This window comes from Anopheles merus, unplaced genomic scaffold (genome assembly GCF_017562075.2).
Source record: "Anopheles merus strain MAF unplaced genomic scaffold, AmerM5.1 LNR4000011, whole genome shotgun sequence".
NCBI lineage: Eukaryota > Metazoa > Arthropoda > Insecta > Diptera > Culicidae > Anopheles > Anopheles merus.
Genome location: NW_024427591.1, coordinates 363,503 through 389,780, shown reverse-complemented (window position 1 = coordinate 389,780; position 26,278 = coordinate 363,503). Strand labels below are relative to the sequence as shown.

The 26,278-nt window shown below is 43.3% G+C and overlaps 2 protein-coding genes and 1 pseudogene across 5 annotated transcripts in view; all 3 read right to left on the bottom strand.

Annotated features, from left to right (window-relative positions):
- Positions 1 to 26,278, bottom strand: part of LOC121600920 (protein Malvolio-like) — an 82,465-nt gene that overhangs the window by 27,409 nt on the left and 28,778 nt on the right. The window lies entirely within an intron of this gene.
- LOC121600921 lies at positions 6,789 to 9,872 on the bottom strand. The gene is made up of 2 exons (XM_041929691.1): positions 8,218 to 9,872; positions 6,789 to 8,122 (listed from the first exon to the last, which is right to left on the bottom strand). The coding sequence occupies exons 1-2, from the start codon at positions 9,497 to 9,499 to the stop codon at positions 8,016 to 8,018; spliced, it is 1,389 nt and encodes a 462-aa protein (XP_041785625.1). The 5' UTR covers positions 9,500 to 9,872; the 3' UTR covers positions 6,789 to 8,015.
- On the bottom strand, positions 10,319 to 13,717 carry LOC121600918 (annotated as a pseudogene).

Here is a 26,278-nt window from a genome sequence, read left to right as displayed (position 1 = left end):
TTTCAGTGCCAATAAGGCCATCGAAAAATTTATGAAAATTGTCTTCATAAAGTTCATTTTGTGGCAGGTGTGTACCTAGCAATTTGGATTTGCCTTTCGACATCACTCTTATGTTGCCATACATGGTTTTTATAAAAGTTATCGCATTGCTGGATTTGTTTCAATATTCCAGGTCGCAAAATGTTTTTATTAGCCCCTGAATCTATTAGTATATTAATAATATTATTTCGACAATTATCTTTAATTCTCAATTGTGTTTATTTTTTTCTTATCCGGAAACTTCGGCTCCGAAGTGAAATTTTTTGCTATTTTCGGTATCGTGCACTTCTTGATTATTGATTGAGTTATTACGGGTTAATTTGCTTCTAGTAGTGGAAGCATCCATGGGTTCGGACATTCTTGCTTGGTGGTATTTACTATTCCTCGTTTGGCTACCTGTGTATGAGTGTTGGTTGTGTCGCTGATCGAATCTTTTTGTGTAGCTGTTTGGTTTTTGGCTTGTATCACGGTTTGCAGTGTAGTCTTTTTTATTTGTAGGTTGCACACAAATCTGTAAGTATCCCCAACATCTTTTGGGCTTGCAGCTTGTACGTGGCCGTAATAATCTAAGTTAAGCCCTGCTATGAAAGCGGCCAAAGCATCTTCCATGATGAAACAATTTATAGCTTCCCAATTATTTTGGTAAAGTGGGTTTTGCTTTGTTATATTTTTTTTATTTTTTCCACTATTTCTTTGTGAATACAGGGTTTTCCAATTGAGTTTAGACAAGCAGCATACTTTTTTTGAATAGTCGCAATAGATTCTTGACTAGCATCCTCTATTTTTGATTGCGAGCAATGGATTATTGACTAGGAGCAATTGATTTCAGCAGGTCCCTGCATGACAGCCTAAGAGCGACGCGTTTATAACATCCGGTGTGACAGATCGACTTGGATAATAATCTGTGGATAATATTTAATTTCATCCGCTCATTTGTTTAAATCATTTGTTTTACTGTTATATATCATTCACAAAGAAAGATATATTTTATCTGATAGGTTTTCGATGCTATTGTTTTGAATTTATGAATGCACAATACAACACAAAAGCACTTAACGGCTGAATTGAAATATGCAGTAGTGGACCCACAGGCATAACCTAACCAAAAGCTAGATTGCACAAGTTTTTCAGAGTAACCATATGTAGTTCTATCGATTTTCGATCGAATATCGGTTTACAATTGAGCACACTAAAACTCAATTTTTCGGACCGAAAATCAAATATTTTTCTAAGTATTCACCGTTTAACAATAAAATTGGAATTTAATAAATTTTGTGAGTGAATAAAAAGTTGTTTTTACCGAAAATTACCGAATTTGCTTTAAATTTCCTACCGATAACCTCTAAAAACAATCTGGTCACTCCGCACCAGCAACCGGCCTGCTGAAATCAATTGCTCCTAGTCAAAAATCCATTGATCGTAATCAAAAATAGAGGATGCTAGTCAAGAATCTATTGCGACTATTCAAAAAAAGTATGCTGCTAGTCTAAACTCAATTGGAAAACCCTGTATTGTAATATTTGTGGATCGACATCGTTGCAGTTAGTTTCAACTGCCATAATTGGCATTTATACGTTTAAATTTCCTGCCTATCGCCGAAAGCACTCAACAAAATTTCCTTTATTGCTTCAAACTTATGAGGGTTACCTTCTTGGCACAAAACGTCGGTGGCCTTTCTCATTAATTGGCTGCTAACAGACACTTCAAAGAGATTAAATATTTCGCCGGTTACTATTAGTCGAAAAATGTTCAAAGTGGTTTCAACTTTCGATATCCATCCAAAGAGTTGTTCTTATTACCATCATAGGATGGTAGCTCTTTGATTGGGTCGGGAACAGTGGCGGGTCTAGCCTCTCCGAGGCCCTAGGCGTTATGATAGACGGGCCCCTTTACCAAATCCATCAAGGGGGGGGGGGTGGTTGTTAAATGGTGTACGAATCATGCACAGCAAATTTCTAAGTTTGCTGCAGTAACATTTTTTACTGAAAGTTATTGAGTAATACATGGTTTTGTCGTTTCACTGAATATTTGTAAAACAAATTACTGAAAATGCATTTATTTATTTTGTCAAAACGACATGTGAGTCAGTTTGAGCCTCAAAAGAAAATATAATGCGATGCCCGCTTGCTCGTGATGGACAAAAATTTGATTTGGGTAAGCGGTTACTTACAGACACGCCGATAAAATTTTAGGTGCATATTCGGCTTGCGGAATTAACGTTTTGGTTGAGAAAAATCTTCACACCACTTTGCTGTTCTTGCTGAAATTTCATGATTACCGTGAGTGCATACCAAATCAACAAACTTGTTTCGACAAAATACAGTTCACATCTGTATAAAACTTTATGAAACAGAAATGAATATGAGCAGAATGGACTGCCATCCTGCGCATCAATAAAAACCCCAATTTCTATACTTTTTTTCGCCAATTTTTAATCGATATCAATGACTAAACAATCAGTAATATCAGAAAGGCTTTGTGGTATGTTCAAATTTTGGGTACTGTGGATACTGTTTCGAAGCGGACTTTCGACACTTGATCGTCTAGGCGATCATATAAACCTTTAGGACGTTGGAGTTTAGAGGGCTTACCTTGGGTAGGAGGACATAAGTAAACTCCTTAAATGAGAAGTCGATAGATGATGGATGGGCTTAGTCCTATCCTGACAATCCGAACAAATCTGACCTGCCATGATCGGAGTTGGTTTTATTTATACTCAAAAGAAGTTAAAGGTCGGAAAGTTATCGTTTTCGTTAAGCTAGTTACGTTTGTCTTTTATTGACAAGAATGATGGTTCTAAACGATATTTTCTTTCCTACTTTACAGTTTCCAGCTCGTGTTTCATTGTACTGACGATTTGATTTAAAATGGTGATCGTGAGCATAACATGAAAACAAAATTTTGCTTTTACTGTGGTGTTTACCTTTACAATGAATACTGAAGTACCGTCTTGCTTCGAATTACGGCCACTTCATTTTCAATCGGTCAGAGCGATAACTTCTTGCACGCGGGAAAACAATATTTTCATTCGAAAGTAACTGGAAATACCCTGTATTGCAGTATGTTTGTCTAAATTGATCCGCGGACCTCAGGTTGGAGGACACTGCTTTAGATAAGCTGCTTTCTAAATGATCGAGCGTTGAGGGCCAGGAGAATGCATTTTTTTTTACACATACATTATTATATTATTACAGTTAATACACAAAATAACTGGTTTATGATATTAAACAATGCGATTGGTTATATTGTTGTTTTTCTTAAATTATTATATCATCCAAGCAAGTTTCAAATTCGTTTTATGAACTTACAATTACTAAAATTGATTGTAAAGATTTTTCAGCCAGGTCAGACAAAATGATAGCGCATTTCCTTAAAAAATACTCCTAGAAAATCGTTGCATCCTTAAAAAGCATTAGTGTGTAATAATTGTTCTCGTAAAATCAACAGTCAGGTTTTTATGAAATTATTCGTTTCTATTTTCTAATTTCTCCTCAAATTTTACCATATTGATTGGTCCGGCAATCCATGTTATGGTGATCAAATTTGGAAGAGTTCAACGATATGAATTGTCATATTAAAATATGTTCAGTTAATTTTTAATGAATAGGATCTTCCTATCTTTCAAAATCGCACCAATATTTTCAGACCGGACCTGACTGCATATTGTGGCGGGCCGAACTTTGCCGACCGCTGCCGACAGCTTAATTAGTTCAAATTTTACGCGACCATTCATATCGATATTTCCTTTCCGTCGACCCTTCCAATTTTGACCCAAACCCTTCAACAGCTTGCCTTTCTACCATCACTTCGTCCAGTCCACAATTTTGACTAAGGCCCCAAAGGTTAGCCGGGGCACGAGTTCTTAGTTTTTGCGAGATAACATAGACACAAGCCAAATTAAAAAGCGCACACATCGACATCGGAATCGATTCATGAATGAAACATCAACAGATAAAAAGAGCGGTTGGTGCCTGCCCGTGCTTGGTGTCAGCCAATTTTTCTTGCTAATTTCTACGGCTACGAACCGTTGTGTTGAGATCGGTTTCGGAGCCTTTTAATGTCGTATGTGCATGTAGTTTGCGTGAGGCAGCTGTTGTAACGGATTTTCGCTTTACCCAACTCGTGCGTAGCGTTCAATGCATTCGATCCAACGCTTTGGACCAACGATGATGAAATGATGATATTGTTTTGAGCTGTGGGCATGTATCGCAACGTTCTGCGCTTCCAACTAAGGTAAAAATAAATATTGCATATGTTAAAAAGGCAAATGTTTTCTGCTTCTGATAGTAAAATGCTTCTGATTAATAAAATAAATATGCTTCTGATAGGTCTGGTAGTAATAGTAAATCTGATTGTAAACATAACACCCGGAGGGAAAATGGGGGTATATTGGGTTGACAACACCAAATGGAAGGGGCCCCTCAATCGACGGGATCATCAACGGGGCCCCCAAATGGCCGAGGCAATGGAGATTGTTCTTCATATTATGGCTGTATATGGCTGTATGTAGATGCAGCTGTAACGGTTTTTGGTCTTGTTGTATTCGCAAAAATTGAAATAGTCGATAAAAACCATATACAGGCGGTCCCCGAGATACACGGTTAATGGGGACCGAAAACGGCCGCAAAAAACCGCGTATCTCGAATTTCCGCGTAAGTCGAATCTCGTGATTTCTAGCCAAAATATCACTAATTTTCGTGTTAATTTGCAACTAGGGGGTGGTTTTAGCCACTTAATCAATTATTTGATATGATTCTGAATGAAATAACAGTTTCAAACCTTTTGAAATAGTTTTTAACATCCGATCAAAACAGAAATTATTTGGCATTTTACAATAGATGTGTCAAATCAGTACAATTTGCTCAAAGAACTGTCAAATTTAGGAAACCGCGTATCTCTGAATCCGCGTATAAGAGGTACCGTGTATCTCGGGGACCGCCTGTATAAATGAACATGGTCCATAGGTTCCTTGAGTATTTTTATACCCTTCCCCCCTTCCTTCTAACTGAAACCTTTCCCATTTCCCCTTCTCTTCGGTCCACAAACTTGATGTGTTCGATTAGGATCAGAATGAAAATTTTAATTTTTGCATTAAAAGACACACACAATCCACTATACCAGGCCAGGTATTTCTCGAAAGAAACCTCAACCCACTGAAGCACTGTAGACCAAACGACTTTCGTAGGCTTTTTAAAGCGACGCGAGCTTGGTGTCAATTTTTCCTGCTAATTTCTCCGGCTACGAGCCGGTGTATTGAAATTTTGTGTAGGGGCCTTTAAATTTCTGTTGAGTGTGTTTTATGCTTGTGTTGTGTAACGGGTTTTCGGTGGTAGTTAAGCGCAGCGTTCTGTGCATTCCATTTTAGCAGCAAGTTGCTCTGCGTGGTTTTGGGTTTGGGTGTCTCGTGCACAGGCCACCCACACCAGCAAAAATTGACGGTTTCTCGCTCTGCCCAATACTTTGCGCCAACGATGATGAGGTATTGATTTGAGCTGTGCGCGCGTGTCGCAGCGTTCTTCGCTTGCGACTTTGATGCAAGTATCGGCAGATTTCTTAGAACATTTAATGTGCTGCTTTGAGTAGTATGGGGCCCCGGTTTTCTGCAGTTCGGGGCCCTCGACAAAATATAGTGAGTGAAGCGATGGGAAAAATGAATTAATTAAAAATAAGTCTTTTTGAAATAGATGGTAAAAGTCCCATCCAGGGGGGGGGGGGGTAGATTCGATACGAAGTTCGATGAAAAAAAAATCATTTGCTCGTATGGTGTATGACGTGTCAACAGAAGACAATTGGCCTTTTGTTTCTTACACGTGGTTTTGGCTGAGCACTTTATCAATCGCATTTTGACGATCAGAAAGATTTTGCAAGGTAGTTTACATTGAAGCCAGCTGCTTGACAATCTCTTCCATTTTATTCTCTTGCAGCGTCAAGGAGGTTAATGACAATTCTTTCGTCAAATCTGTTTCAATGTTTCAATCGTGGTTTGACTCCGATGATAATGAATGTACATCTGTATCTGAATCCGAATTGATAACTCTAGCTTTCCACATGGAGCACGCAAACCAGCACAATAAGGTCAATTTCACTTGTTTCTCTTATTTTTTAGTATTGAAATACGAGAAAAAAAAATTTATGTGTGGTTTGCTGTAAGTGAGGTTACTTATGTACGTCGTGCAGGGAAGCGTGTGCCAGAATACGCGTGGTACTGAAACAGGCGAGGCAGGGGGAACCATAACTCACAAGACGGGAATATCTAAATGCCGTGGATACCGGAGGCGGGTTCCTTTTGAGACATTTATTAATCGGCCACTACCATTTTTATCACCAAACCATGCAACTACTTCGCTGGATTGTTCCGGACGGCTGCGCCAATTACAAGTTAAAATTAAAGGACTTTATTTATCGAGCACCAGATATCAAAAGAGGACCTTTCTAGAGTTGCAAGGTCGCACGTAGCCTTCTAACGTCTTCTTAACCGTCTGTTGATCCCGTATCGTCGTGACACGTTTATACGCCAGGCTTGACGTGCATAACTTAATCATATATTTGATATTTTGCAATCAAAAATTTATCTAATTTATTATTCATGGTGCTATTTTTATATTGCAGTTCTATTGAACAATATTTCAGCATGAATGAAAAATATATCATTGATGTATTAAATTAGTTTGCTTAAAAGGTGTTGAATGCGTTATTTTTGAACAGAAACAATCTTAGCCGGAATAGCAATTACACAATTATTGCAAAAAGAGTTTATTGACAGTATACCCGGTAGAAATATCTCGCAAATAACTTTTTTCTATTATTGTATTGTTGTATTGTTTATTGTATTAAGTGATTGGCCAAACAAGCGGCCTTATCACTGAATTAAAACTAGAACTCAAAAAACTAACGCAGTGTACAATGACAAGACGGATCAACAGAATCTTGTAGGTAGGTGCCAGTCAAATAACATGTAACGCTGATTAAATTTACGGGCCATCGCAGTCATTGGGTTGTTCTCGCTGTATGCACGACTTGTAAGGTCAGTTCTTATTAGTCTGTAGTTACGGAACACTCCAGGAAGGACATTTATGTTGACTCTAGCCAGTAGTTCTTGCGAATCTATCTCACCGACAATAAGTTTGGACAAAAAAGTACATTGGGCATTATCACGTCTCCTAGCAAGTGTGTCCAGACCAAACAACAAACAACGAGTATGATACGGTGGACAAGGGGTTACATTACGCCACGGAGTGAAGTGTAGGACAATACGAGTAACTCTCTTTTGGACAGCTTCTATTCTATTGGACCAAACACTAGAGAACGGACACCAAACTGTAGAACTAAACTCAAGGATGGAACGAACATAGGACTTATACAGAGTTAACAAGCAGTGTGGGTCATTGAGTTCTCTCGAATGTCGACGAATAAATCCTAGTATTTTGTTAGCTTTGTCTAAAATATCACAGTAATGTTGTCGGAAATCTAGTTTGCGATCCAGGGTGACTCCTAAATCCCTGACCATATTGCACCAAGGTAGTTGTGTCCCTGATATGCTATAGATATACCTTATCGGACTAGCTATTCTAAAGAAAGACATTGACGTACACTTATCAACAGAAATTAGCAGGTCGTTGTTGATACACCAGTCAGAGAAAACATCAATCGATCTTTGCAGAGAAAGAGAGTCGGAAGTGTTCCGTACGATACGAAACAGCCTAACATCATCCGCATAAAGCAGACAATCTGCTTCCGTAATGGCCAGTGTGACGTCGTTAATAAAAAGCGAGAACAGCAGTGGTCCCAAGTTGCTGCCCTGAGGGACGCCAGATGAACTCTCGAAAACGTTAGAGGAGACACCATCAATTTGTACGTAGTAGCTACGTTCAGAGATATAGGACCTGAACCAATTCACCAGCGGAGTAGAGAGACCGATCCGGGCGAGCTTAGCCAACAGCAAGCGATGGTTCACACGTTCAAACGCAGCCTTAAGATCAGTGTATACTGCATCCATCTGAGCTCCGGAAGTAAAGGCTGCATGGCAGTTGGAGACGAATTCCACCAGGTTTGTGGTAACACTGCGTCGAGGAAAGAAACCATGCTGGCGTGTAGAAATATAAGAACGACAGTGATACATTAGCGAGTTTTGTATGACGATCTCAAACACCTTGGCACAAGAAGGCAAGGTGGTTATACCGCGGTAGTTCTCAGCAGAGTTTTTATCCCCTTTTTTGTACACCGGAAACATCACAGAGGATTTCCAGGCCGTGGGTACAGTACTTTGTGCAAAAGAGAGTTGGTAGATTTGAGACAGAGGCTCTGCTAAAAATTCGCGGCATTTGGCAAGGATTGCCGTAGGAATACCATCGGGTCCAGGGTTGTATGAGGTTTTGACCTGCTGCAGAGCACGTAGTACAGTATCTACCGAGATAATAATATCGCGTACGTCAATGTCAACAACATCACGGGGCACATTATTTAAAGCTACTTCTAATGATAAGCTTGCATCATCCGTAGTAAAGCAGTCCTTGAAACGATTAGCAAATAAGTTGCACATGCCTTCCTTACTGCTTGTGGAGACGTTGTTATATGTGAGAACATCGGGGAGCGAGCTGTTACCGCGTTTCGATTCAACATACCTCCAGAATCGTGTTGGGTGTCTGATGAGCGAGAATTTCACTCGAATGAGATAACGAGTATGAAGTTGTCTGTTATAGCTTCTATATACATTATGGGCAGCAATGAACCTTAATTTGGAGTGTTGTGTACCATTTGTACTGTAAAAGCGAAAGCATGACGCTTTGTTTTGCTTTAGACGGCGTAAACGTGCATCAGACCATGGTGGACTGCGACGCGGTGGCATTAGAGGACAGCAATCAGATATAAGCGCCAGTAGTGTTGTGTTCAATAGTTCCAATGCTGAGTTAACATCCGGATTACCTTGCAGGAAAGACCAGTCAGTAGATTGAAGCAGTTCAGCTAGACGGATAAAGTTAGTTCGCCTGTAGTTACGTGTGCCGGACTCACGGTTTGGTGAGGTGGAACGCCAGGAACGAGCTGTATTGCCAGCACCAGTTAAGTGTAGTTCAACAGGAGGATGATGAACATCAACGGCAACCATAGGGAAAGGTGACACCACCGGTGGGGCACAATAATGTAGGATCTCGTCAGAGACAATTATGAGATCGAGAATGTTATTCGATGCATTAGGTATAAAGTTAATCTGAGAAAGCCCATTACTATAGATGCAGTCAAGCAAAGAGCGGCAGTTGTCAGTAATTCGTGAATTCTCATAATTGATTCGAAGTGCAAGAACGTTAGAATCATCGGTGTTCCAAGAAAGATTGGGGAAGTTAAAATCCCCGAATAGGAGAAGCGAATCGGTGGTTGCACAAGCAATATTATCTATGGTGGAGCAGATAGTTTGCATGGTAGTAGTGTTGTTTACTAAATCTGGAGGAATGTACACTACACCCATGATAAAAGTACGTTTATTACCATAAACTCTTACCCAGAGTTGCTCAACGGTATCCTGTGTAGGACAAAGTATTGTACGTAGGTGTGAAGCTACGGCAATGAGAACCCCGCCACCGTTCTATGTTTTACAGATGATTTTTACTGTTTGAAATTATGTTTTTATTCAAGAGGAACGGCATTGCCGTACTGCTTATTTATGAAATTAGATGTCAGTAATGAAATAATAACTTATAAACATAACACTTAATTAATATGTCGAAAATAATAACTTCACACTTCGCTCAATCGAGCGTGTATCGCACACTTCTCACCACGCTCAAATGAGCGCATATCGCACTAATTGTTGCGTACGACCTCACTGCGAAGTAAAAACACTTCAAGTAAAAACAAATTTCAAGTAAATTCATCACAAAAACGTAACAAACATAAACAGGTAGTCAATCGTTCTCACGGTTTAAACGAGGAAAATACCTTACGCAATTCATAAACCATATGTACATGTCGGTCTGGTGGTATTGGAGTCGTCAACTCGAACGACTCAATAACAAGCCCGTCATGGGTTCAAGCCCCAAATAAACCGTGCTTCCATACGTAGAACTGACTATCCTGCTATGGTAACAATAAGTCACTGAAAAGTCAAGCTCACTTCACTAGTGGGCACAGGCAGGCCTTGACCGATATCGATTGTTGTGCCAAAGAAGAAGATATACATTATTATTATTATTTATTTAATCTTCAACGGGCCGTATGGCCTTATTAAGATGTAACAGTTCGATTGAGAAAAAAAAATACATAGCAAAAATAAGATTTACATCGCAATTCACTGCGGCCACGGCAAAAGCCGGAGACGTTCCTTGAAGCACTGAGTTGAGATGTCGAAGTCGAAGCAATCCGAGACAGTGTTGAAGACAGCCGACATGCGGAACATAGGGTCAGACCGACCAGCACTGGAACGGGGTTGAGCGAGCCGTAGAGTTTCTCTAGACCTAAGTGTTCGGGATGGTGCATAGATATCGACTCGATGCAACAAGGGCGATGAGTCGATAGAGCCATTTAGCAATCCAGCGATGAAAGAGCACTGTGCATTGCGTCTTCTAACCGAAAGAGGTTAAAGGCCTAGAAGACGGCACCGCGCAGCATACGGAGGAAGATTATTGCGATCCTGCCAGGGAAGTAGGCGTAGGGCATTGTAGAGAATAGAATAAAAAATAATAAAAAATATAGAAGATCGATGTATAGGCAAGTGTCAAAATGATAAGCAACCTAGGACGAGAGACAGAGCCAGAAAAAGGAAGCACAAAGTGCAGAGAAACGAGAGCGGGAGAGAAACGAATTGGAGCGATGACCACGAGAGACGAACGAAAATCGGAGAGAGCTTTGGGGACGACGGAGAGAGAGAACGACACAGCGATCAGTTTTTGTATGATTTTGAGTTTTTGTTGCTGCACGAGACAGCAGTAAAAAAAAAGAGATAATAAAAAAAGTAAAATGAAAAAAGGCGAATGTTATAAGCGGCGAAGAAAGTTACGGATATCACGACAGGCATATCTCGCGAGCTCACGTTGAATCGCCTCAAGTCGAGCAATTGAAGAAGCGGTAGTTAGGCTCCAGACTACGCACGAATATTCCAGAACCGAACGAACGATACAGTTTTACAAAGCTTTGATGCACATGGGGTTGCGGAATTCATTAGTTGTCCGGATAACCACGCCAAGTAATTGATTTCCTTTGGCTACAACATCATCGATATGCTCTTTAAAGTTCAAACTAGAGTCAAGCAGAACGCCCAGGTCTTTGGCATGATTCTGTCGATTAACTGCAGTGCCGTCCATGAAGTAGGTCCCAGTCACTGGGCTCCTGCATCGACTAAAAGACACACAGTAGCATTTCTCGATGCAGATAGTCAGTCCATTACGCTTGCACCACGAACAGAAAATTTCGATGCAGTCTTGCAGGAATGTACAATCACCTGTGTTGTGAATAGGCGCAAAAATTTTTGCGTCGTCGGCTAACAGACTGATACTGTCGGGAGGTAAAGCGAGGGTAACATCGTTGATAAACAATATGAAGAGAAGCGGGCCAATATTGCTTCCTTGTGGCACACCCGAGCTGCTGACTATTTCTTTGGACATGTGCTTATCAATTTTCACGATGTATGTGCGATTAATTAGGTAAGACTTAAGCCACTGTACGAGCGAGCTGGGAACTCCTAGCTTATCGAGTTTAGCGAGAAGAATTGCGTGCGGAAGAGAGTCGAATGCTGCTTTCAGATCTGAATAAATTGCATCGACTTGAGCTCCGGCATCAATTTGACTAGTGCAATAGGTTACAAATTCAACCAGGTTCGTGGTAGTCGACTTTTTTGGTACGAACCCATGTTGATACGGGCTTAGCTAGCTGCGGCATGCATGTAGCAGATTTTTGTATATCACTAGTTCGAACACCTTGGCAATGGCACACAAAGATGTAATACCCCGGTAGTTGATGGCATCTGTCCTGTCGCCCTTTTAGTAAATAGGAACCATCCAAGATTTCCTCCATGTTTTGGGAAAGTAGCCATTTGCTAGCGATGCATTGAACAATTTTGCAAGGATAGGTGCTACTGTTGTTTGACAGCGTTTCAGCCGGAGTGTTGACGAGAGCAGCATCAATGGTATAGGTATCATTCATGGCCGGTGAAAAGCAATCTGCGAAGCGATCCGCGAAGAGATTGCTCATTTCATAATTGTTGGCACTTGTTGCTCCTTTGTACGTAATGGATTTCGGTGTATGCGTGGATTTTGTTTTGCTGTTGTAGAAGCACCAAAACGAGTCAGGCCACCTGCAGAGGTTACGTTGAATTTTACTCAAATATCTGCCATATCGAAACCTGTTATAGCTGCAGTATAAAGAGTGCGTGTCAAAGTAGATCGAGCGAGATCTTTGGCAGCGGCGCGTTTGGTAATGACGATAAGCAGCTCTTTTTACACGTTTGAGTCGTTTGAGTGTGTGGTCCGCCCAGGGGGGGGGGGGGGTGTTAGGTGTAGGACGCTGAACTGGGACGCATACAACAAAGGCTTGCAGCATGTAGGACGAGAATGAACATACTGCTTCGTCAAGTCAAATAAAATTGGAACAATGAAAGCTATTTTTAAACATTGATATCATGTTGTTCAGTTTCACATAGTCAGCTTTAGCAAAGTTATAACGATAAAATGCGGTTGTCGTCGAGTTTTGTCGAGGCGTCGAATTGCGTCGGGTCAACGAGTTAATACGTATATTGAAGTCAAACGCCGAATGGTAGGAGTCAAGAGGTACAAGCGGAACAACACTTGGAAAGACAGACGAACACAATTTAGCTGCAGCATTGTTACCGTAGAGCAGGTCAAGCATGCGTCCGTGCGAATTATTGATGTGATTAAGTTGCACTAATCCGTTAAATTTAAATCCATCCACAAAGGTGTTATTGGCCAGTGAGCGCGCAGTTGGTTCATAGTGCGTGATTGATGAGTATGCTGGCGAGGACGAAGGATCAGCTGTGGACCAGCTTATGCTAGGCTGATTGAAATCGCCAATAACAAACAGCAGATCCGAAGGCTTCAGTGTGAGAGTGAAGCCGCTGATACAATCATGTAGAGAGCGAAGAGTCGATATCTCGGAGCTAAGCTGCGGTGGAATGTATACTACCATGACGTACAGATGTGCGTTATTGCAGGTGACGCGTACACAAATATACTCGAGAGAACGTTCACGGGAAGGTAATTCTATCGACTCGTATGCGTTAAAAACGGCTAGCAAAACACCACGCGAGAGCTAGAGCCGCTGAGAGAGCGATCACAGCGGTAAACAGAGAAGTTGTTGTTGAAGAGAAGAGCAGATGGAATGTTGTCAATAAGCCAAGTTTCCGTGAGGGCGATGAGGTCGAAGTCAGCCTCCGATACAGCTAGGTGAAATTCTTTTGTTTTAGTGCGCACACCTCTAACGTTTTGATAATAGCAGCTTAAATACTCAGTAGTAGCGTTGTCATTGTGGCGGTTGGATAAAGCGGGTATACGGTAAGTCAATTGAGCTGCGTTGTCAGAGCATGAGGCTTGGCGTGTTTGTTGCGTGCAATGAGCGGAACTTCATCTAGTTGAGAAAAAAGCGATCGATTGTAGACTGGTGCAGGTGCGGAGATGAAGCGCGGTGGTTTGGGACGGTCCAGAAACAAGTGTTGAGTTGGGTGCTTCCAAGGTATCATTCACCGGGGGGTGACACTGTTGTGATGATGTTGTTTCAGGACCAGGTGGAGTAGACGTGCGTGCTGCTAAACGGTGGGTCGTTGTTGGTGTGCGTGTGGTGTAGCAGTGATCAGTACTAGTAGCTGGTGTGCGTGTTGTAAAGCGGTTTCGGGTGGCTATAGGAGATGAGGTTTGGTGGTCGTGTTGACGGGATGGAAAAAACTCACGTACACCGATATCGACGGGCCAAGTGGATGGTGTGAGTGCCGCATCTCGATGGATAGCCGGGACTCTCACTTTGAATGAAAGCCAATTCATGCTGTCCACACTAACCCCTCTTCTCAGCAGGCAATACGCTATAACGCCATCGGTGGCTAAGCGACGCTTTACAGAAGCGACCACTTGTTCCACAGTGACGGCCGTTGATAAGCGGGATAGGCGGATCCAGATCCTATCTGTGAATGGCTCACGAGGTGCAGCCTGAAGCGGTGATGATAACGGATCGGTTTCCACCAGTTCATGCGGTTGTGTAGGTGTCGGCTGGACGGCAATCGTGGTATTGGTGTATGCGTTTGGCGATGACGCGGCACAAAGGATGTTACCGCGACTGTTTACAATTCTGTTTACACCAGGAGATGCCGAATCCTCGATTACGCGCCTCCGCTTTCTACCTGTAGCCGGTCGAGGATCAGGATTCCGAATGTGAGGCGTGGATGCAGTTTGAAGGAGGGTAAAACCACTGCGAACTTCGGCGACAATAGGCTCAACGAGCTTGCCGATAGCTGCTACAGCTGAGGTGAGGGCGGCTTGGAAACCGACCTGTGCGCCTATTTCTTTTACCGAACGGCAGCGCGGATTTTTAAGAATGTTGGTGCAGCCAATGCAGCTCCAGTGCAGGTCGACATTGGACAATACTGCGTCAATCAGCTCGGGGGGCAATTTGCAACAGCCGCGGTGGAACGTAGCGTCACAATATGCACAACTGATGATGCAGCCAGTGGCCTCTAGCGGTTCAGCAAACGAGAAGCAAATAGCCGCCATCGCGAAATCACGCGTAATCACAGCACAACACTGCTAAGCCGAACAGGAAAAAACAGCAGGAAACCACAGTTGCGGTGCAACTAAACAATTCGCCAACACGAAAATGTGCACGCAACGATGATTTGAAGCAGTTTAATAGTCCGTAGAATAGGCAACAAAGCGATGCGACGCAGAAAACACAAGAAAATTACTGAAAAATCACGGAGCGTGACGAAAGTGCGGCCGAACAGTTAAACGTCAAATGTCAAATTAAAACTATAACTTTTATTAAAACTATTACTTTTATCAAAACTACTATTATTACAAAGGATCTGGGCTGTGAAGAATAATAGTGGAAAAAATTGATCGTGGGATGAACTGCTGCCATAATCGATGCAAATTGAATGGAAGGTTTTCATAAACCTGTTTGATAGATTGGAACAGAACGTTTTTCAAGAAGGCTATTTATGGATGGCGAATAGCAGTATCACATATTTTGTGATGCGCCTGAGAGAGTTTACAGTCAGTGCTGCAAAATGTCACTATCAATGTCATAAAAAAATATGAATGAAACAAAATCCATATCAGCGTCACGTACTCAATTGTGATAATCAGAGGTGATACTCAGAACGATTGGTGTGACTAATACATGCTCATGACATGTTTGCGACCATCGCTTGGTCAGTCACTATGTCACGACTTTTTTTTGCTGTGATCAGTTTTGCAAAATGTCACTGACATAGTCATGACAAATTCCGGTTGAAACAAAATCATCTCAGCATCACGAGCTCTACTGTAATGATCAGAGGTGAGACTCAAACAGTTGTTGCGACCATCACATGCTTGGTGTCATTGTGTGCAACCAACTCTTGGTCAGTCACTTGGTCGCGACATTTTCAGTCGGTGATCATCGCGATGGTCACGGGAGATATGCGATGCGTGCGAGTGGTTCCTAGAAACAAAATGAGCATGTTTTCTCGCTCTGTTTGACTCGACAGATAATCAAAACAAATAGAGGGAGAAAGCATGCTCATTTTGTTGCTAGAGCCCACGCGCCAAGTATACTCCAAGAATGTCGCGATTATCGCCGACAACAATGTCGTGACCAAGTGAGTGACCAAACGTTGGGTGCTAAACTAAATATCACCAAGCATGTGATTGATTCTCCAACTGTTTGAGTATAGTCACTGATCATCTCAGTTGTGTACGTGATCTGATTTGAGCTTTGTTTCAGTCATGAGTGTTGATGACTGAAACAGTGACATTTGGCAGCACTGTTCACAGCCAGAAAAAATCATGATTATGCTTGCGCCGGTATTAAGCTTGTCAGTCAGAGTATCGCGTTGGACTCAAAAATTCACATGTCGCGTTCAGCATGTCATGACACACTTTTATTGACTATCAGCAATGAGCATCAAGCTACCACGGATTTGTTCATTGTTTTTGTTGGTGAAAATCTCGTGATACTCGTGACATTTTGCAGCACTGGTTACAGTGCAAAGGTGTTCGTGAGAAATGCGGAGGCAAGGAGAGGGATTGAAGTATCGCTTCTTCTTTTGGCTCAACAACCGTTGTCGGTCAAGGCCTGCCTGTACCACTTGTGGGGTTGGCTTTCAGTGACTTTTGGATTACCCCCATAGCAGGATAGTCAGTCCCACGTACGGCGCGGCACGGTCTAGTTGGGGCTTGAACCCATGACGGGCATGTTGTTAAGTCGTACGAGTTGACGACTGTACAATGAGACCGGAAGTATCGCTACGTATGTCAAAATCGAAGGTGGCGTCATTGTCCAAGAGGATTACCATTGCTAGGTTGGAATTGTGTGGAGCATTGTTGGCTAGTAGATTCTATCAAACAATGAGGAGAGCAAATATGGCTAAGGAAGTTTGCTATTTGTGGACTGATTCCATGACAGTTTGGCACTGGATAAACGCACCACATAATCACTGGAAAACGTTCGTAGCTAATCGGGTAGAAAAAATTCAGGAGTTAGCAGAAGGCTGTTACTGGCGACATATACCAGTCGTTATTAATCCGGCAGACCTCGTTTCACGAGGTTTCTCGGAGAATACCTTATGATGATCGGGGCCGCAGTGGTTGAAGGAAGGAGTGGAGAGGTGGCCAGGCGATCCAACAAAGGGAGAAACAACCAGCGAAGAAAAACGGGTGATGGTAGCACTAGTTTCTTCTGGAACGCAAGAAAGCTTCTGTAGGTATTTGTTCAGTCGAACATCATCGTATACAACGCATCGAAGAGTTGTCGGATATTGTTTGCGTTATATTGAAAGTCGACTTAACCAATTAAAGCAAGAGAAGGGAAGTGCGTTAACGACTGACGAACTATACCGAGGAAAAAGAGCAATTTGTCGAGTAGTACAAACCGAGCACTATCCAAAAGAGATCAAATTGTTAGAAAGGCGAATTGGTCGCCAGGCGTGCGGGACTAGCCACACTTAGTCCATATATGGATGAAACTGGTTTGATTCGAGTAGGTGGTAGACAGAAACGATCTACATTTAAGGCCAATACTTAACACCCCGGTACTCGTACGACTTAACAACATGCCCGTCATGGGTTCAAGCCCCAACTAGACCGTGCCGCCATACGCAGGACTGACTATCCTGCTATGGGGGGTAATCCAAAAGTCATTGAAAGCCAACCCCACACAAGTGATACAGGCAGGCCTTGAACGACAACGGTTGTTGAGCCAACAAGAAGAAGAAGAAGAAGACTTCACACCCAATTGTTATACCTAGAGGTTGTCAGTTAGCCACATTATTGGAAGAATGCTTCCATAAAAAATATCTTCATGCGGCGCCTCAATTATTAGCAACTACATTAAGGCAAAGATTTTGGTTAATTAAGGCTAGTTGCAGTATAAGAAAGGTTACAAGACAGTGCGTGCGGTGTTTTCGAACTAAACCACCATCTTGTGTAATACAACCAATGTCAAATCTACCAACATTACGTGTGACAGAGGCTAGGCCATTTGCAATCTCCGGTGTAGACTATTGCGATCCATTTTATGAAGAGTAACCAACACAAATCAGTAACTGTTGGAACCTCGCACCAAAGGTATCCAACTACCTGTCATAAACGGGACATTTGAAACGAGCGTAGGCGTGAAACAATCAAGGCACAAGCGTAACCGAAGAAAAAGGTTTAAAAAGGCCGCAAGGCAGGAACGAGCCCTTTTTTAAACCAACCGCGGAAAAACCGACAATTTTTTTGGCGCGTAATATTACAATAAATCGTTTTGGCAAGAAATGTAATCCGCCTTGGTTTTAGTTCCAAACATTACCAAACCAAGCATTTGTCGCCGTATTTGTGTGTTTTGTTACACGAGCAATTCATCTCGAGCTAGTTTCTGATTTGAGCACGTCAGCATTTTTAGCAGTCTTAAGACGATTTGTAGCTAGAAACCCTCTTATATGTAAAAGACATGAACTCTGATAATGGAACAAATTTTCAACGAGCTGCTAATGTACTTCATAAACTACACGATCTATTTCAGTCTATACAATTGCAGGAGAGTGCGCAATCATAGAATAGTCAGCAATGCATCAATTGGACGTTTATACTACGACCTAAAATAATTTTACGGGCTGGGTCGTCCGTTTCCATGCGTACAACATGGCCAGCCCACCGGAGCCTGGCGAGCTTGATACGCTGTACGACAGTGAAGTTGCCGTACATCTCGTATAGCTCGTCATTATAGCGGCTCCTCCATTATCCTTCCACACATACGGGGCCAAATATCCTTCTGAGCATCTTCCTCTCGAACGCGGCTAAGAGAGATTCGTCATATTTGGACAGTGTCCATGTGTCAGAGGCGCATGTGAGTACTGGTACTATATAGGTACTATATAGTCCCAGCTTCGTCCGTCACGACAGCTTCTTTGAGGTGAACTGATTTTTCAGGCTGTAGAATGACCGGATGGCAGCCAGCATTCTTGCGCGCAACTCAGCTTCCATGCTATTGTCGTTGCTGTCGTTGCTTTGACCCAAGATAGGTGAATTGTGGGACGACTTGAAAAGTGCGTTCACCTATCTGCACGTCACGCCTACGTAGGTTCGGAATTTTTATTGGTAGGCCCGCTGATTTTGCCACCATCAGTTTGGTCTTTGCCTCGTTTATCTGCAATCCGAGGCTCTCGCCGCCTGCTCGATCCCTTGGTAGGCTTCTGCTACATAGGAGAGCCGCAGACCAATGATGTCTATATCGTCAGCGTATGCCAGGATCTGGGTTGACTTATAGAAGATGGTTTCCGTAGTCTCTACCTTCGATTCGCGGATAGCCCTCTCTAGCGCCAAGTTAAATAGGAGACAGGCAAGCCCGTCCTCCAGGCGCAGACCCTTGGTGGTAGCAAAGGTCCTGAGAGTTTTCCATCCACCCTCACCTGGCAAGTGAATTTAGTCATAGTCATTCTAACTAGCCTTATCAGTTTGCCCGGGGTTCCAAAAGAGCTCATAGCGTCTTATAGTTTTACCTTGTGTGGTAGGTTCGGCCGCGCTTCTCAAACCGTTTCGGTGAGTCAATGCGCGGAGCGCAGTGAAAGGGGAGTCGAACGAGGAAGGGGATCGTACGGAACACGACACCAAAATGTATACACATTCGTCGCGTATCGGTTACGTCAACCCATTCACACTTACGCTAAGTTCGAAAAGAAGCACTTGCTACGTCAGTGGAATCGCGGACTGGATCGACCTTGCTCGCCGAGTTGATGACCGAGGCGGAATCGGACACCGTGGGAGAAGTTGGGTGGAACTAGTGCAAACATGCACTTTAGTTCGATGAGGGTAATGCTGATCGGTCAACTGACTGAACAGCTGATAACCAAAAGTGGTTATCAAATTTGGCAGAGCCTTCGTTGAAATATGCAAATTGGTGAGATGCACCAAAACACGAGAGATCTACGTGTCTGTGGAAGGTGAACTGACTTCGCCATCAGTTCGAGCTTCATTTATATGGTGTGAAAGTTGTGACACATTTGGCAACCAGATGTATGTCAAGAGTGAGCTTTCGTTTGGTTTTCCAGGTTTGGGTTATTACAGGGGTTTCTTAAATTATACCTAGCGTGCCTGTGTTTTATCAACTATCAGTGCATTGTAGCAAACGTTTTCCTGTTTATGCCTGGGTTTACCTGGCTGTTGGCTATGCGCTTGCGCTTCTAGTGGTTAACGTCTTTTTACCTGGCTTTTGGCAATGCTAAGTCTACTGTTAGCAGTAAATCTGCTACACTTGGCTATGCTATCATATGCGGCTTTGAAGTAAATGAAGAGATGGTATGTGTCGTGGCTGTATTCAGGCATCTTCTCCAATATCTGCCGCATGGTGAAGATCTGATCAGTGGTTGATTTTCCGTTTCGGTATCCTCTTTGATAGTTTCCGACTATCTCTTCGACGTGCGGGACAAGGCGATCCTGAAGGATCAGGGAGAATATTTTATAGGCGGTATTCAACACCGTAAAACCCCTGTAGTTGTACCAGTCCAACCTGTCTCCCTTCTTGTATATGGGGTAGATGATGCCGAGATTCCAATCACAAGGCATCGATTCGCTATCCCACATCTCAGTAATATGTTGATGAGTCTCCAGTTCAGCTGCAATTCTGTCGGTTCCGGGTGCCTTGTTATTTTTCAGTCGACGGATAGCCTTTCGTGTTTCTTCTATGCTAGGTGGCCGTAGCACGACACTATCTGCTGGTGGCGCTTCTAGCTGTTCGTTTAACTGGTCGTTGAGTAATTCATCAAAGTACTAAGCCCACCGCGAGAGGACCTCTGGCTGGTTACTGACCAGATCTCCATCCTTGTTGCGACAGCAGGTTACCTTAGGTACAACGTTGTTTCGGTGACCTGCTATCGCTTGGTAAAACTTTCGTGTCGGTCCGTACGCTTCTCTGGTTTGTTCGAGTTCCCGCATGTTTTGCTCTTCCAAACCATGCTTTTTGGAGCGGAGAACTCGTTTCTCTTCGATTCTGAGCCTTGAAGATTCCTCTGCGCATGCCCGCGTTCTATGCCGTTGCTGCATTGCTCGGTAAGCAGTATTATTACGTTCGGTCACTTGTCTGCATTCATCGTCAAACCAGCCAAATTTGGTGTTGCCACGACGTGGTGGGAGTATACTTTTTGCACAGTTTATTCATTTTTTTTAGAGCGTTCCACCTCGCACTCGTAGTTTCATATCTGCTTTCTGGTAGTAGAGACTGTTCTAAAGCGGCTTTGAATTCTTGTTGGACAGTCATGTCCCATAGAGAGTCCGTGTTGAGCCTGGTTTCAGTGGCTAGGGAACGATGTGCACAACAGGCGTGGTAAGCATTGCTACCACATATACTACAGCTGCCCCGACCGTCACGCTTTAGAAGAGTCTCTTCTACCAGAAAACAGTTATTAAACTACTACGCTCTAAAAACAAAAATAATAACCTGTGCAAGAAATATACTCCCACCACTTCGTGGCAACACCAAATCTGGCTGGTTCGACGATGCATGCAGATATGTGACCGAATTTAAGAATACTGCATACCAAACAATGCAGCAACGGCATAGAACGCGGGCATGCGCAGAGGAATATTCACGGCTCAGACGCGAAGAGAAAAGAGTTCACCGCTCCAAAAAGCATGGTTTGGAAGAGCAAAACATGCGGGAACTCGAGCAAACCAGAGAGGCGTACGGACCGACACGAAAGATTTACCAAGCGATAGCAGGTCACCGAAACAACGTTGTACCTAAGGTAACCTGCTGTCGCAACAAGGATGGAGATCTGGTCAGTAACCAGCTAGCAGCGCCATTAGCTTAGTTTCATGCTACTGCCACCTAGCATAGGAGAAACACGAAAGGCTATCCGTCGACTGAAAAATAACAAGGCACCCGGAACCGATGGAATTGCAACTGAACTGGTCAATAATGGAGGTGCACGACTAGAAAACGAGATTCATCAAATTGTTACTGAGGTGTGGGATATTGAATCGATGCCTTGTGACCGGAATCTCGGCATCATCTATCCCATATACAAGAAGGGAGACAGGTTGAACTGCTACAACTACAGGGGTTTTACGGTGTTGAATACCGCCTATAAAATATTCTCCCTGATCCTTCAGGATCGCCTTGTCCCGCACGTCGAAGAGATAGTCGGAAACTTTCAAAGAGGATACCGAAACGGAAAATCAACCACTGATCAGATCTTCACCATGCAGAAGATATTGGAGAAGATGGCTGAATACAGCCACGACACATACCATCTCTTCATTGACTTCAAAGCCGCATATGATAGCATAGCCAGGGCAAAACTGTATGACGCTATGAGCTCTTTTGGAACCCCGGGCAAACTGATAAGGCTAGTTAGAATGACTATGACTAAATTCACTTATCAGGTGAGGGTGGATGGAAAACTCTCAGGACCTTTGCTACCGCCAAAGGTCTGCGCCTGGAGGACGGGCTTGCTTGTCTCCTTTTCAACCTGGCGCTAGAGAGGGCCATCCGCGAATCGAAGGTAGAGACTACGGAAACCATATTCTATAAGTCAACCCAGATCCTGGCATACGCTGATGATATAGACATCATTGGTCTGCGGCTCTCCTATGTAGCAGAAGCCTACCAAGGGATCGAGCAGGCGGCAGAGAGCCTCGGATTGCAGATAAACGAGGCAAAGACCAAACTGATGATGGCAACATCAGCGGACCTACCAATAAAAATTCCGAACCTACGTAGACGTGACGTACATACAGGTGAAAGCACTTTTGAAATCGTCCCAGAATTCACCTATCTTGGGTCAAAAGTCAGCAACGACAATAGCATGGAAGCTGAGTTGCGCGCAAGGATGCTGGCTGCCATCCGGTCATTCTACAGCCTGAGAAATCAGTTCACCTCAAAGAACCTGTCGCGACGGACGAAGCTGGGACTATATAGTACCTATATAGTACCAGTACTCACATGCGCCTCTGAGACATGGACACTGTCCAAATATGACGAATCTCTCTTAGCCGCGTTCGAGAGGAAGATGCTCAGAAGGATATTTGGCCCCGTATGTGTGGAAGGATAATGGAGGAGCCGCTATAATGACGAGCTATACGAGATGTACGGCAACCTCACTGTCGTACAGCGTATCAAGCTCACCAGGCTCCGGTGGGCTGGCCATGTTGTACGCATGGAAACGGACGACCCAGCCCGTAAAGTCTTTTTAGGCCGTCCACAAGGACAGGGCTTTTTTACTAACCGTTCTGTGAGATCCTAGAGTAAGAAAGAGAAAGAAGGTCAAGTATGATGGTTGATCTGTGGGAGTTGAGCAGCGAATAAAGAAGGTTGTGTTCTGGTAACGAACGAGGTGTTGTGTGTGTGTACTCTGTACTGGTAGGATATCACACGTTCTACAACAACTAACCTTATGTCCTTCACCTCTTTCGTATCATCCCAGTTAGAGTCAGTTAAACAAGTTGATACTATTTATACTGACTTCAAATCTGCATTTGATCGTATTCCTCATTCCTTACTTCTAAATAAAATTTCACAACTTGACGTCAATAATCTTTGTGTACCTTGGTTACGTTCTTTTTTATGTGATCGTTCCTATAGTGTTAAATTTAATGATATGTTTTCTACTCCCTTTTCATGTAGTGCAGGCGTACCGCAAAGTAGTGTCCTAAGTCCTTTGCTGTTCATAATTTTTATTAATGATGTCCGTACCGCCCTCCCTCCTGAGTGATTCCTCTGCTACGCAGACGACCTCAAAATAATTCTCCCAGTTTCGTTTCCTAGTGATTGTATTTCCCTACAAAATATTCTTGATCGTTTTTCGTCTTGGTGTTCTAGAAATTCCCTCACATTATGTCCTGATAAGTGTAACGTCATTTCGTTTAGTCATTCGCAGTCTCCAATCACTTACTCGTACGTCCTAAATTCTGTGCAAGTCAATCATGTTTGTGTCGTAAAAGACCTCGGTGTCTGGCTTGACAGAGGCCTCACCTTCAGCCACCACATTGACTCAGTTGTCAATCAAGCGCGGAAAACATTGGGTCTCCTAAAGAAAATGGCTTGCGATTTCTCCGATCCAATGTGCCTGAAGACTCTGTTCTGCTCTCTGGTCAGATCGATTTTGGAGTACTGCTCAGTAGGCTGGTCCCATACGGCTCGAACCCACGTGGAACGTATCGAGCGGGTGCAGCGATCGTTCACCAGGTTTGCTATATGTAAAATCCTGGGTAGATTGTCCTCCCCAATGCCTCCTTACGAGGGCAGGTGTCGGTAGCTTAGCCGGAACTATTGGAAAACCGTCGTTCCCATGCCCAATCCACCTTTATTGCCGCATTACTCCTTGATAATATTGATTCTCCTTCCCTTCTTTCTTCTATCCCTTTCTACGCCCCTAACCGTGTTCTTCGTAACCGCCCTCCCCTAGTGATCCCTTCTCGCCGAGCTTCAGTGGGCCATAATGACCCCCTTCTTCGTGCAATTCGTCGATTCAACTGTGTATATTCTATGTTTGATTTCAACCTTCCCTTGCCCTCTTTCCGATCCCGCATCAGAACCCTCCATAATCCCGAGCTGCCTTATTTTTTAATTTTATTTTAAAATTCCAATTTTTTTAATTTTTCTTCTAATTTTTCATATTTTGTGTTCATTTTTGTTAGGTTAGGAACATAGGTAATAAGTATTATTTAAGTATTTGTGTAACCAAAAGGTAGACAAATAAATATGAATATGAATATGAATATAAATAGTAAAAAAGTCCACACCCGGGGAAGAGTTTGTCTTGACTTTGTTGCTGCATGATCTATCGTTATGGCGCGACAAATCAACGGAATGCTATCAACCAAAACATTAACCTACCGAGCCGAACCCATTCTAAGGCAGTGCCGGTCAATCGGCGTCATGATACCAACTCCAAACCCAAAAGCCACCATATTCTGGACAGACAGCTGCAGCACCATACGCTCACCGTAAAAAACAAGTCCAGAATCCTCTTTTGTATGAATTTAATTCAAGTTTTGTTTCCACTTGCGTCCGCTAGCTGAATTGGAAAGAAATGTGCTACATGTCACATGCATGTTTGCTTCAATCGTGTGTCTTTTTAACACTCCCAACAGCAGAGCCGGTCGCAAAAATGGTGGTGCCAATCCAATGGTTGTGTTGTCTCTCAGGTAGCGAGATCGAAAATGCATGGACTTTGTAGCCGCAGTGGATGAAAATGTACGCATCAGATTCAAACAGTTGTGGGATTTCCAGACACACACACACACACACACACACACACACACACACACACACACACACACACACACACACACACACACACACACACACACACACACACTCACACACACACACACAAGTATGTCGTTTCGGATAGATTTGTTAGTAGTTTTTTTTGTGTTTTTGGTTAGGTTTTTGATGTAATAAGCAGGACCACCGCCCTCGCGATCAGTGTTTTTTCGATATATTAACAATTTTACGGTCTTCTTTCGCCGTGGTCTTTTGAGGACGTCTGGTTGACTTGCGCGTTTCGGTTGTCCAAGCGCGTTTTGGTTGTCTAAGCACGTTTCGGTTGTCCGAAGCGCGTTTGCCACAAAAGTGCGCGATCGTTCCATTATGAACTCGATCGTTTTGCGCTTAATGCCAGCAGCAGCCAGTCGCTTTATCATATGGTGCTGATAATCGGTACAATGTTTACCTCGACCCATTGTTACTAACATTGCTTGCTTGGACCGTCAAGAACGCGCTGGTTAAAAAGTTGGACACGGACCGTGCTCAGCCTGCGTTCTGCTTCTACACGTGATGAATTACATCGTTGTAGAGCAGCGATAAAAGTGTATGGATAAAAACTATCTATGAGTAAGCGAGTGAGCGTCAACCCATTTAAATCGAGAACAGAATACTGCCGCGCTCATGAAACAAAACGCCCATTGAAAAGAACAACTGCGCGCAAGCTCAATGCACGCACAAAGTTTCCTATGCACACACCAGCTTCAACGCAGAGATGCACGCTGGCCTTTCAATGTCGTGCACTGGAGAAACACCTGTGAGGGAATGCCGAGTTCATTGCTATTGTGCGCGTTTCCATTTCGCACCGCTGTCGTAATCACATTCATGAAACAGCACACCTGCGTTCTCGTCCGAAGAACATTCGCTGCTATCGATGCAAACTTAAGCGTTTATCCAAGTGTGAACGCACGCTGTTTCAAATGATAACACACATAATCAGAATGTTTTCAACGGAATATGAAACCATGTCCAGCTACGTTTCTTCAGACAAAAACCCGCGCACTCGCACTCGCACACACACACACACACACACACACACACACACACACACACACACACACACACACACACACACACACACACACACACACACACACACACACACACACACACACACAAACCTGTCCAAACGGGTGCATGCTGCGTTGAAAAACACTAGGGTCCTATCATTCTGTCCGATACTGTACCATGATTGATTATGGCTACCTTATCGGAGGAATTGCTGGCTCAACTATCTTATAGCGTGCATCCTGATCCAAAGCGCCGGGCGGAGTGAGGAATCGCGGCATGATAGAGTGAACGGTCA

Coding starts and splice junctions, on each gene's coding strand:
- LOC121600921 (XM_041929691.1), bottom strand. CDS start 9,499: ATGGGTGTAGTGTACATTCCTCCAGATTTAGTAAACAACACTACTACC. Junction 8,123..8,217: donor CTCTGCTGAGAACTACCGCG/GTATAACCACCT, acceptor TCTACACGCCAG/CATGGTTTCTTTCCTCGACG.